We start from the raw sequence: 11,975 nt of genomic DNA on the forward strand, positions 1-11,975 counted from the left end.
TCAAGGCCAGCCTGGTCTACAGAGTGAGTTCCAGGACAGCCAGGGCTACACAGAGAAACCCTGTCTCAAAAAACAAAACAACAAAATTCCTCTTTAATCCTTGTGGAGTTCTTCCTGGTTGCCTCTTATATCCAAATATTTACCTGCAAATCTTTTCTCCAAGGCCTGCTTCCCATGAGTTCCAGAAGCACCCTTTTCTTAGTAGAGACCATATACAAAAGCAGTGTATGAGTTTCAAGGTGCAGTGTGCAGTAAAATACCATCAAGAACAAAGCCTTCTCGTCTGCACTACGTAATGAGACTGCCTCAAGTCACAAAAGCAGCGGGTGGAGAGATGGCTCAGTGGTTCGCTCTTCCCAAGGACCAGGGGTCAGTTCCCAGCACCCACACCGTTGCTCACAACCGTCTTTAAGTCCAGTTCCAAAGGATCTGCTATTCTCTTCTGGCCTCTGCAGGCACCAGATACACATGTGTGCACATATATGCAAGCAAAACACCCATCTCCATAAATAAATAGTAAACAATTAAAAACAAAACAAAGCAAACAAAAAGAATAAAGCCTTCTTTCAGGGTTAAGGATAGAGGTAAGTAGGCAGAATACCTACTTAGGATGCAGGGAGTCCTAAGTTTGATCACTAGCACAGATCAGGGGTGGTAGTATATGCTTAAGATCCCACCTCTTTAAAGGCGGAGGCAGGAGGATCAGGAGCTCAGGGTCATCCTTGACTACATAGGGAGTTGTAAGCCAGCCCGGGATACAAGAGACCCTGTCAGTCATCATCACCACTATCATCACCATCACCACCATTATCATCATGGCTCTCAATCAAGGTGGGGTAGAGCATGCAATCCTAGCACCCAGGGGGATTTTGAGTTTGAAGCTAGCCCAGGCTACATATCAAGTTCAAGACCAGCCAGAGCTACAATAGAAAGAACCTTCCTAATAATAATAATTTAAAAAAGTAAACAAGCAGGTAAGACCGTCTTATCCTCTCATAAGTTCTGTCCTTTTGTCGCGGTATTGCTTCTCCCTTCCTCCCTCACAACCTGCTGATCATCAGTCACCCAGCAGGTTTGTTTTGGTGCTGAGTCGGAACCAAAGCTATGTGCTGCACACTGGGCAATGTCAAGATGCAGGCAGGCATCTCAGCCCGAGGCCTTGGCAGAGTCCCCAGGCACAGCCAGCGGTCCAGACCAGGGCAGTAGGCATGAACAAGGTGGGAGATGGCATAAGTACGGTGACTGTAGCCCCCTAGTACCAGGAGCTCCCCCTGTAGCACGGCACCTGCAGCCCCCACATGGGGGGAGGGCAAGGATGCCAGCTGAGTCCAGCTATCGCTCTTTGGTTCATAGGCCTCAAAACTTAGTAGGTCCCCAGTGTCCCCTACTCCACCTGCCACATACAACTTCCCACCCAGTGCCGCCATCACGTGGCTAGCCCGGGCAACTCCCATTGGGCTCAGAAGCGTCCCAGGCCTGTTAAGTTTGGGGTCATAGTGTATCAGTGAATCCAAGTACTGGCCGGTCCCGCTACAGCCACCGCTTACATATAATCGGTCCTCAAGGATAGCAGCTGCATGGGCAAAACATGGAGCTGGAAGAGCAGGTGCTGGCCTGAGGGAGAACAGAACATGAGATCAGGCAACAGGATGCTCAACTTTATTTCTTTTTTATTTTTTATTTTTATTTATTTTTTATTTCTTTCTATTTTATTTTGAGCCAGATAGCCTAGGCTCCCACCCGAGCAGCACTAGGATTACAGGTGTGTGCCACCACGCCCAACTCCAACCCTAGTTTCTCCTGGTTGTCCCTTTGCCCGCTTACCTCCAGACATTGAGTTCAGGATTATAGGTCTCAACAGAATTAAGGGCAACACCATTGTCTCGTCCACCTAGGGCATAAAGCTGTCCATCAAATACCACCAAAGGGAAGAAGCTCCGAGCCTGGCACAAAGGCGCCATCTCCTCCCAGTCTTCTTGACTGGAACTCCACCTGGACACAAGGGGACAAGATATAAAGAGGGTGACTCTGAGAATCTATCTTTGGCTGGCTGCATTAGCAATTTCTCTTGCCGGCCACAGATACCTGAGAGTTGAAGCCAGAGTGCTGTTGTGGCTGTAGAAATCCTGTCCCCCACACACATAGAGTTCACTTCCTGTTAGGCTCGCAGCTCCATGCCGAAAGCGCCCTGGGGCAGGCAAATTAGGCAGCCGGCACCACTCCACAGTTCGTACCAGACCCATGCCACAGTGAAATGCCCGGGCCCACCACACTTTGCATGATGGCTGTCTTCGGTCCATGTCAGGTCTAAGCCCATCCCCACCAATCACCACCAGGGCTTGGTCAGGCTCCCTCCATCTCTCTTGACCTGGAACTTCAGCTTCCACCATCAGCTGGTACAGCAGATCGGGGGGCAGAGATGGGGGGAGCCCAGCTGCTCGCACCTTTCGAAGCTCTCTGGTAGACATGCGGCCAAAGCGGACACATCGCAGCAGCGCCTTGGCCTCTGACTCGTGGGTCTCGGGGTTGGCAGCCAGCCAACACCGTGCAGCTGCGAAAGCCTCAAACTCTTCTTGTACATGGAGTTCATCACTGTCCAGGAGCTCAGCCAGGCAGGTAACCGGCAAGGACGAGAAGCTAGGGCACGAAGCCACAGCAGGCAGGTGACTGAGGAGGTAATCGTGGGCTTTTCCCCAGACTTTCTCCAAGCCGGGGGCTTCAATCATAGGGAACAAAGCTAGGCAAAGGGCGGGGCAGAGGCTTTGTGCCAAGGCTCTCTGACACAAATCCAGGCAGGAAGAGCTCTGGTACTGCAGAGCAGCCTGGGCAGCTCTTAGCAATCCTGGCCATCTTTCTCGAACAACTCCAGTGTAGGCGAAAGAAACGAGGAGTCTCAGGTCTTGGGAAGAGATGGTACGCAGAGTCACCTTTGTGCCCTGGGACTCCCTCATCCCACTCAGAAGCATGGCCCCAAAGAACTCACTGCCACAGGCCAGGGCTACTCGGTGCACTGCAGTAGAGAGGAAACAGAGGAAACCAAGAGTGTTGCAAGACAGCTAACTACAATCCTAACTCGTGGTTTGGGTCCAGCAAGGCCATAGGCCAAGCCACGGAATACATTGGAATAGCATTGAACACCTGCAGCTTTCATGCGGTGGAGCACATGTCTGCTGTGTGCAAAGCCTGGATTACCGCAGTAGATTAGCAAGCAAAATGCAGCTTTCAGAAACCCCCCTGCCCTCCCAGGATAATGATTCCATAGTGACCTAGGGACTCTTTGCTTTATCATCTTTTTCTCTTTCTCATTCTTTCTTTGTTTTTGGAGCCGGGATCCCACGATGTAGTGTTGGCTAGTCTGGAACTTACTGACAACCAATACTCAACCTTTATTTTGACATTTTCAAGTACCCTGTATTATTTTCATGTTACTGTCTGGAGGTCACTTTGGTGTTTTGGGTTCATGGTAGTTAGAAAAACAGTCTTGGGCTGGTGAGATGGCTCAGTGGGTAAGAGCACCCGAAGGTCCAGAGTTCGAATCCCAGCAACCACATGGTGGCTCATAACCGTCCATAACAAGATCTGACGCCCTCTTCTGGAGTGTCTGAGGACAGCTACAGTGTACTTACATATAATAAATAAATAAATCTTAAAAAAAAAAAGTTTTTTTTAAAAAAAAAGAAAAACAGTCTTAATGAGTCGAGATGAGAAAAATCCCATAGACAGCATTTGCTAACAGGGGACATAAAATAAACTGAATAGAGCAAAGTGTAACTTATAGAGGTATCACTGCATTGTGTACAAAATAAGGGTTTTCTATGCATAGGTCCACGCGTCGCAGCCACCAGCCATCCTGTCCGCTGGCGCCAGCCACGCCAGGCACAGTGGTACACTTGCTGCTCTTGCAGAGAACATGGTTTTGGTTTCCAGCACTCACCTGGCAGCTTACAATCACCTGTAGGTCCAGTTCCGGGGGATTGGATACCCTCTTCTAGCTTCTGTAGGCACCAGGCATACATATAGTACATGATATACATGCAGGCACTCGTGTATATATAAAATAAAACAAACAAACCTCTAAGAAAAGAAAGAGAGAGAGAGAAAAAAGAGAGAGAAAGGAAGAAAGGAAGGAAGGAAGAAAGAAACAGGGGGCAGCAAAGATGGCTCAGCTGGTAAAGGAAATCGTCTTCAAGCCTAAGGACCTGAGTTCTAACTGTGGGGCCCACATGGTGGAAGGCGCCCTCTGCTTCCAGCAAGCTGTCCTCTGACTGCACATAAGCACAGGAGTACTCTAATGTCCTGCTGTTCTCACACACACACACACACACACACACACACACACACACACACACTCACACATATACACTCACACTCACACATGAATCATTAAATGTAGTCATTTTTAAGTACAGAAGAGTTAAAGAATAGGATTGTGCTTTGTGTCTAAGTCTTTGTAACCCCAGTTACCTGAAGGCTAATGCAAGAGGGCAGTAAGGTCAATGCCTGCCTGGGCTGCAGAATGCATTCAAGACCAACCTGGGGAACTCAGTGAGACTCTTCAAAAGGTGAAATAAAACAGAAAGCAAAAGCTCCAATATCCTTTCAAAAGATATTTTTATTATTTCAAGTATGCTTATGTGTGCACCTCTGTGTGAATATGTGTGCAGGAGTATGGGTTCCCAAGACAGTTGTGATGTGTCCAGCATGGATGCTGAGAACTGAGCTGTGTTCTCTGGAGGACCAGACAGAGCTTTTAACCACAAGCCATCTCTCTAGCCTCTCCTCTGTGTTAGAACACCTATCCCTCAATAAGATGCCAACTAGAAAGAGTGAGATGAAATGGACATGGTAGCATGTTAATCGTTACACTGGTGTGATGAAGGCTTGTGTTGTGTTTCTGCTTTGTGTTTGAAGTGTTTCATAGAAAGAGGAACACTCTGCTAGAAAGTATCTCAGAAAGCCTTAGGCCACCACGCTTCCTGTGATTTGTATAAATCCTATGCTCCTTTGACCAGGTGTAGAGTGTGTATCTCTCCAAAGGGTACTAATGATGTTTCTGTTATACACATGCAGTATGTAGTGACCTGGCGCTTCCCAAACAGCAAACATCAGTTACAACTTCCTGCTCTATGTTGTCTGAGGAAAAAAAAAAATCTACATTCTGGAAAATGAGCTAAACCAGCTCAGCTTTCACATCACCAACCAACGTTTTTATCTGAGAGTCGATTGTGAAACGCTCACAGCTACTTGGGATCTCCCTGTTCCTCATCACGGAGCCTACGATTTAAAATGATGGGTTCCCACTCAGCAGTATGATTAAATATGCTTAAATTCATCCCTGAATGAGAATGTTATAGCCACTATGAGATGTTGAAGCATCACACTTTTGCTAGTGCTAAGGATGGCTTTCCTCTAGAACCACCTCTCTAAGCACTTCGTGGTGTGAGTGGGCATGTTGGAGTCCGTCTAGGCTGGTCTTGAACTCACGCCAGTCCTCCTTTTTCAGCCTCCTAAGTGTTACAGGTAGAGGTCACAAGGCACTACTAGGTTTCTTTTTTCTTTCCTTTTTCATTTTGGTTTGTGAGATAGGAACTCACAATATAGTCCACACTGGCCAATGTAGCATAGATAGGCTGGCCTCAAATTCTGGGCAGTCCTCTTGTTCAGTCTCCTTAGTGCTGGAATTACAGACATAGGTCACCACACTTTGCTTGATTTCCTCATTTGAAAATTATTAGCCCTGAACTAGGTAATCTCTAAGCAAATCTATTGTAACTTTAAGCTTTGTTGTGTCTCCGACAGACTCCATTTCCCAGGTCAGACATATCCTGGTATAACTGCATAGGGGACAACAGCACAGAGGAAGCGGACTGAAGTCTGCTGCCGGAGTCAGACACACCTAGGAGAAAGGACACACTGGGAAACGTGTACTGATGGCCTCGGCTGCCCTTTGCTGTGTGCTGAGTAGGTGCCAAAAGGCGCTAGCTAATTTGTTTGAGTCAGTCTCTTTCTCCCGGTTTTGCTGCCACGGACTGTACTCTAAGCCGGAGCCATCTGGCTGGAAATTCTAGCTACCGGGGGGGGGGGGGGGGGGGAGTGCCTGAACTATCTATCAGTTCAAATCTGTCTGGGCGGCTAGGAAAACAATTCAACTGCGCATGTGCATTTCTTGGTGGCTCTGGAAAAACACCAAAAAGGGCATTCTTGCTGAAGCAATGATACAAAACAATTTCGCAAGGCTGGGTGTGTGGCTCCGTGGTAGAGTGGAATTAAGGCCTTAGGTTCCATCCTTAACCACCGCAAAACAAGCAAAACATGCGTTCTTGGCAGTTGCCTCACAGGCTCTCACCCCGCAGGCGGTAGCCCTCTGCCTCCAGCTCCAAGTCGCACCCGATGCCCTCTCGATACAGACGCTCAATGCTGTGCAGATTCTCCCTTAGCTCCTCTGCCTGGCTGAGCTTCTTTTCATTTTCCCTGGCTTTGCCAAACCCTCCTGGCTTCCGCAGGGCCGCCTTCTTCACCCGGGGTGCTCCCAGCGCCTCTGCAGCAGCCAGCACTTCGTCCTGTGAGGCGGGGCCCAGCACCCCCTCATAGGCAAAGGTCAGCGCAGCCTCCCAGCCCCTCGGGGTCACATCAAGGCTGAAACTGGGCTGCTGACCTCCACCGCTCAGCAGCCTGCCTCGGAAGAGGCTGCTAATTGCAGCCAAGATCACCCGATGCACCCCATATACCTGTCCCCCTACAGACACCTCTTCGTCCAGCAGCAGCTTCTGCTCCCTCAGTCTCTGTGCTTCAGCGAAGAACAGGCAGGGGTGCTCCATGCTGCACAGCCTCTCAGGCTCTGCTGAGTCGTCGCTGTTATCCTGTTTCTTCCCTTTCTCCGGGGATGAAGCTAGGAAGGGAAGGTTTCCTGAAACCAAGGGGCTAGGTGGGTCAGGTTCTGCCAGAGAAAAGGCAAACAAGCCCGGATCCTCATCAGAAGAGGGAGACCGGGAGAAGGTTCTTCCAGCAGACACAGGTAGTTCAAGGCTGTCCTTCTCGATAGGAAGGGAGACACGCTCCAAGTCTGAGGAAAGGCTTGCCATCTTCCAGACGCTCACGACTCGGGCTTGCGAGGTTGCCGCAGGTGACCAGGCATGAGAGAAGTATGTCTGAGCAGCACTCAGGAACGCAGAACTGTCCTCAATTCAGCTGTCAGCCCCTCACTTCATCCGGTGACACACTAACTTTGGAATCGTGGGCTATATGGCGCTAACTAACCACAGGGTTCACCAAGTGCAACAGAACCGCAAACGCCTGTAGCCATCTGGCCCAGGACCAACTCCTGCTTTCCACTCGTTTTCTTTTAATCCCAGGCAGGAGACACCGGGCTTCTGCTTGCCCTCACTTGAGTTCCCAGTCTGCTTAGGACTGCTGTGTACAGATCCCAACAGTGCCCCCACTTGGCTAATTATAGCTAGCCTGAGGGCTAAACCCTCATCTCTCAGTGCTGGAAGCTGACACTGAATGCACTGGGCCAAGTCCTGGGATGACTTCCCCCTTCCCTCCTTCCACCTGTAGGTCACAGAGTGTGTTGAGTGGGGGAAATTGCAAGGCAAAGAGAACGAAAAGGTTGGGTGGAGTGAGTCAAGCCAGAAGGAGTTGGCGGCTGGAGATGACAGGAGGTTAGTGAGGGAGTCTGACAGGTCTAGACTGTAAAAACTTGACGTTTGACTCACCTTCCTCCTTTATAGCTGTGGGATTTTAGGGGGAAAATATCTCTTAACATCTGCCTGATTTTGCTGTTCTTCCATAACCCCAGGGGATTGAGCAAAAGCCTCTCATAGCAGCCTAACACTTTACACATCAGTGATAACCAAACTGAAGATGTAAATCAAGATGTGTATTTTTAGGAACTGGTTTTAATAGATAATGTCTTCTATGTGGCCTCCACTTCCCTTAAGTCCTGAATTCTGGTGGAAATCTCCTGAGTGAAGGGATTATAGGCAGGTACCACTAGGACTGCCAGAAAACTGACCTCTAATGGCCCTTGTCCTTCCCTAACTGCACCCCCCACACCTGCTTCCAGGCCATGCTCTAAGAGAATTTGAACTCACTAGTTAGGATTTCTTCTTGAGTTTCTTCAGAAAGAGGAAGCTTATATCATTTTGCTAGATGTGCCTCTAAACCATAGAAGGGAACAGAAGTGAGGCTGCAGGTCCAGTTGGACCAATGATTCTCAAGGATGGCTTCATGGGGGGTCCACCGATGGAAGCTCTGAACTCTCCTCTCCCAAGTCACACGCCCAGCACTCAGAGCTGCCTGCTGGGTACCAGCTGATGTTTCCTCATACTCCACCTTGAGGCTGAAGTCTGCCTTAGTAAGGACAGGGTCAGTAGCCATGTAGGCCTAGAGCCTGGGCTACAGGAGCCAGTTGCCTGTCAACTTTCTGGTGACTGTCATCAAATGCTGGTGACTACAACCTGGCTAGATCTTTGGTCTGAACTTCTCTGGTGTCTGTTTAAATGCAATCAGGTAGGATTAGAAAAGTAATCAAGAGACCCAGATTCCCCTACATCATTTTCGAAATAACCTTCCCTAAACCTGAATGGTTCCTGAAAGTTTAAGATTTTTAAAATAAACAATTTTATGTGGTCTTTTCAAAAGGATTTTAAGGGTTGGGATATTTCCCTGGCTCTGTATGCATTGTTTTAATGATTTTAGCACTAATAACCAGAAAGCTTCAATTATGACCTCAAACTTTCAGGAAATAGAGACAGAGGAAGTTCAAAGGACTTGCCAAGTGCTGTGTATGGTCTGAAGAATGATCTTCAATAGCCATGCTTCCAGTTTTTAATGAATGAGTTTATTAAATATATAGCAAATAAAATTAAAAGAATAAATGGCAGGTAGGAGACAGAATCAGTAGACAGCAAAACACTACCAAATTGGGCACCCATGATCATCCGGCAGAAATCAACTAGAGGCTCATTGAGGTAGCCAATTCCAGCAAATCAGGAGTCATGGGCGCAGCAGAGTGTGTCTTGCGTGAGGTCACCAAGTAAAAGAATAAGCAGCCAACAACAGATAGAAAACATCACCAAGTCGATCCAACTGAGGAAACTGAGGCTGTCAGCCACAGATGGCAACTGAGAGCTTTCTTTTCACAGATGAGCTTCTCATGGCTGAGGTTCTGGCTTCCACTTCCCATGGATGACACTTCCACGTCAAGGAATAAACAATAATCACCCTTCCCAGAAATGGCTTATCTTAGCTGTTTTCAAGATCACAATGTTTTAACCACTCTTAGATGCTTGCTGTTGTTTTTGTGTCATAGAGACAAGAGAGGTTGGTTCATACCAAGATAAGGAAGGGTCCATGGAGGACACTTTGAGACAAATCTATTTAGGTGTGAAATGGAGGTGGAGTTCAACCCTGTTTCCAGACAGAGCTTCTCAGTGAGATCAAAACATATGGTGGTTTTAATTAGAATGGCCCGTGCCCTAGTTAGGGTTTCCATTGCTGTAAAGAGACTCCATGACCAAAGCAAGTCTTATAAAGGACAACATTTAATTGGGGCGGGCTTACAGGTTCTGTGGTTCAGTCCATTATCATCATGGCAGGACACACAGCAGCATCTAGGCAGGCATGGTGCTGTAGGAGCTGAGAGTTCTACATCTTGTTCCAAAGGCAAACAGAAGACTGGCTTCCAGGCAGTGAGAAGGGTCGAAAAGCCCACCCACAAAATGACACATTTTCTCCAACAAGGCCACACCTCCTAATAGTGCCACTCCCTGGGCCAAGCCTATTCAAACCACCACAGTCCTCACAGGCTTCTATGTTTGAATGCCTGGTCTCAGTTGGTAGAATTGCTTGGAAAGGAGTGTGGCTTGTTGGAAAATATGTGCTACTGGGGATGAGCTTTGAGTTTCCAAAAGCCCATGCCATTCCAGTTAGTTCTCTCCCTGTCTTGTGCTTGCTGTCTCAACATGTAAGCTTCTATCTATTGCTCCAGTGCCATGCCTGACTGCCTCCTGCCATGCTCCCCACCATGATGGTCATGGACTCTAGTGATACTCTGAAACTATAATCAAGCTCCAAATGAAATGCTTTCTTTTATAGGTTGACTTGGTCATGGTTTCTCTTCACAGAATTGAAAATGTAACTAAGATCAAGAGTATGTGCCATTTTTCCAATACAGTGTTCATTGCCGTAAGGGTCACATAGGAAGCATGAAGGTAAACCAAGCTCAGGCCAGCTGGACAGACTGCCCCTCCTTTAGCATCTGGATGCACTGCCTCTCTGATCCTCAGTGTATGAATATGAGTGCCAGGTCAGTGTGCAGTCCCTCATCAAGAAAAGACATCCCTGCTCCGTAATGAAAGTGAGACCATGAGCTGAATGAGACCCAGCATGCCTCTGGTTCTTTCAGCTCCTCCTTTCCAAGCTCTTGCCTCTGAGAGGTGGCCTTACACAGGGAGGAATGGATATCCCCAACCTTCACTGTGGTTAGACTCACATTGTTAAACACTGTTGAGTGCCTGGTGAGAGGATCCTTGGGATGTACTTAATTTTTATTTTTTTAAATTGTATTTATTTTTGGTTTGTTGAGGCAGGGTTTCTCTGTTAGCCCTGTCTGCCCTGGAACTCATTTTATAGACCAGGCTGGCCTCAAACTCACAAAAGTCCACCTGCCTCTGCCTCCCTGAATGCTGGGATTAAAGGGTGTGCCACCACGGTCTGGCTGGATGTGATTAATTTTAAAATTACAACATAAACCTTTCATTTTGAACTATCTGGTACACAGCAAATGCAGCAAGCAGAAGCCAGCTAATTTCCGGACAAAACCCAAAACTTGAAAATTACAAGTGGGGGAAGATAATTACAAGTCATAGTCATTTGCCCCTTCCAGTTCATGGCATTTTGTTCTGAAGTCTGAGTATTCAGCACTGACATGCCATTCTAACACCTTTATCCTTAGGGGACACATAATCTAGAAAGGTGGGATAGGCTACAGATATTCACCACAGAGGTCCTCCCTTGCTTTGCTGGCAGTTGCATATTCCAGTTAAGGACAGTGGGGGAATTGAGGACATGAGGCCAACCTCACTACTTGATATCACCCTACCTTAATATGCTTTAGTGTTGTTAGCTTGATAGAATCTAGAATTACTCAGGAGATATCCCTCATTAGGGAATATTTAGGTAAAGGTTCCCTCTAACATTGGATGTGGAGGATGAGTATGTGACTTGATGTGGGAAAACCCACCTGAAGTGGACATTTCTGGTATCTTTGGACACTCAGTTGTGTCATGTGATTTTTTTTCTGGAAGTTGTCTTATGAGAGAATGTTTTGCTGAGGTAGACACTTGAGAGGACCGCATGATGTTTGGAAAGAGTGTAAGTAGAGTCGAACAGACATTGGACAATGCTCTTGCATTGGTTCGCCTTGCAACACTTTGCTGGTCTTCACTCATCTTTGTTTGTTGTGACTTTGTGGAGAGAAGCGTGCCAAAGAACTTCTCATGGTGTTCTAGCTGTTTTTTGCTGCTTTCTTAGACACCTGCCCATTTGGTGGATCCTGGTGGTTTCTTCTGGATTGAGCCACTACTATTGTTTGATGTTTTGGTTGGACTGCTGATATCCTGGCAACAAAAATTGGAATCACCCCCAAAGAACTACTTACTTCTAAACAGATCCACATTCCCTTGTTGTATTAACCATTTACCCCCCCTACCTGTGGTTGGTGGGCTAGAAGGGAGGTCAAAGTATTTAAGAGCCCTTATTAAAGTAGGTTTCAGGCACTGGGCTGCAGGAGCACTGTCTTGCTGTGACAGGCCTGTTTGGAGGGTGGATCAGGATTCAGAGAGCTCAGGTAGAGCAATTACCAGGAGCTGTTTCTGGACTGCCACTCTGCCAGGGCTTTGGAGAGGCCTGCTGCATGACAGGAAGACTGGATAAAGTTGCCAGGCCTAGGACAAGGAGAGAATCCAGTCTGG

At 47.6% G+C, this 11,975-nt stretch overlaps 1 protein-coding gene across 2 annotated transcripts; it reads right to left on the reverse strand.

The window, feature by feature from the left end:
- Window positions 1-490: 490 nt before the first annotated feature.
- On the reverse strand, window positions 491-7,378 carry Klhl33 (kelch like family member 33). 2 transcript variants are annotated; one of them, XM_021203883.2, is made up of 4 exons: window positions 6,347-7,378; window positions 2,086-3,010; window positions 1,825-1,992; window positions 491-1,614 (listed from the first exon to the last, which is right to left on the reverse strand). In XM_021203883.2, the coding sequence occupies exons 1-4, from the start codon at window positions 7,080-7,082 to the stop codon at window positions 1,062-1,064; spliced, it is 2,382 nt and encodes a 793-aa protein (XP_021059542.1). In that variant the 5' UTR covers window positions 7,083-7,378; the 3' UTR covers window positions 491-1,061. The 2 variants fall into 2 exon arrangements, with proteins under 2 accessions (XP_021059542.1, XP_029397173.1); XM_029541313.1 differs by having other exon boundaries at window positions 6,729-6,801.
- Between the last annotated feature and the right edge of the window lie 4,597 nt (window positions 7,379-11,975).

The sequence above is a fragment of the Mus pahari genome, chromosome 8 (assembly GCF_900095145.1).
Source record: "Mus pahari chromosome 8, PAHARI_EIJ_v1.1, whole genome shotgun sequence".
NCBI classification, from domain to species: Eukaryota; Metazoa; Chordata; class Mammalia; order Rodentia; family Muridae; genus Mus; species Mus pahari.

Coding starts and splice junctions, on each gene's coding strand:
- Klhl33 (XM_021203883.2), bottom strand. CDS start 7,082: ATGGCAAGCCTTTCCTCAGACTTGGAGCGTGTCTCCCTTCCTATCGAG. Junction 3,011..6,346: donor AGAGGGCTACCGCCTGCGGG/GTGAGAGCCTGT, acceptor TCTCTACTGCAG/TGCACCGAGTAGCCCTGGCC. Junction 1,615..1,824: donor CCTGAACTCAATGTCTGGAG/GTAAGCGGGCAA, acceptor GTTCTCCCTCAG/GCCAGCACCTGCTCTTCCAG.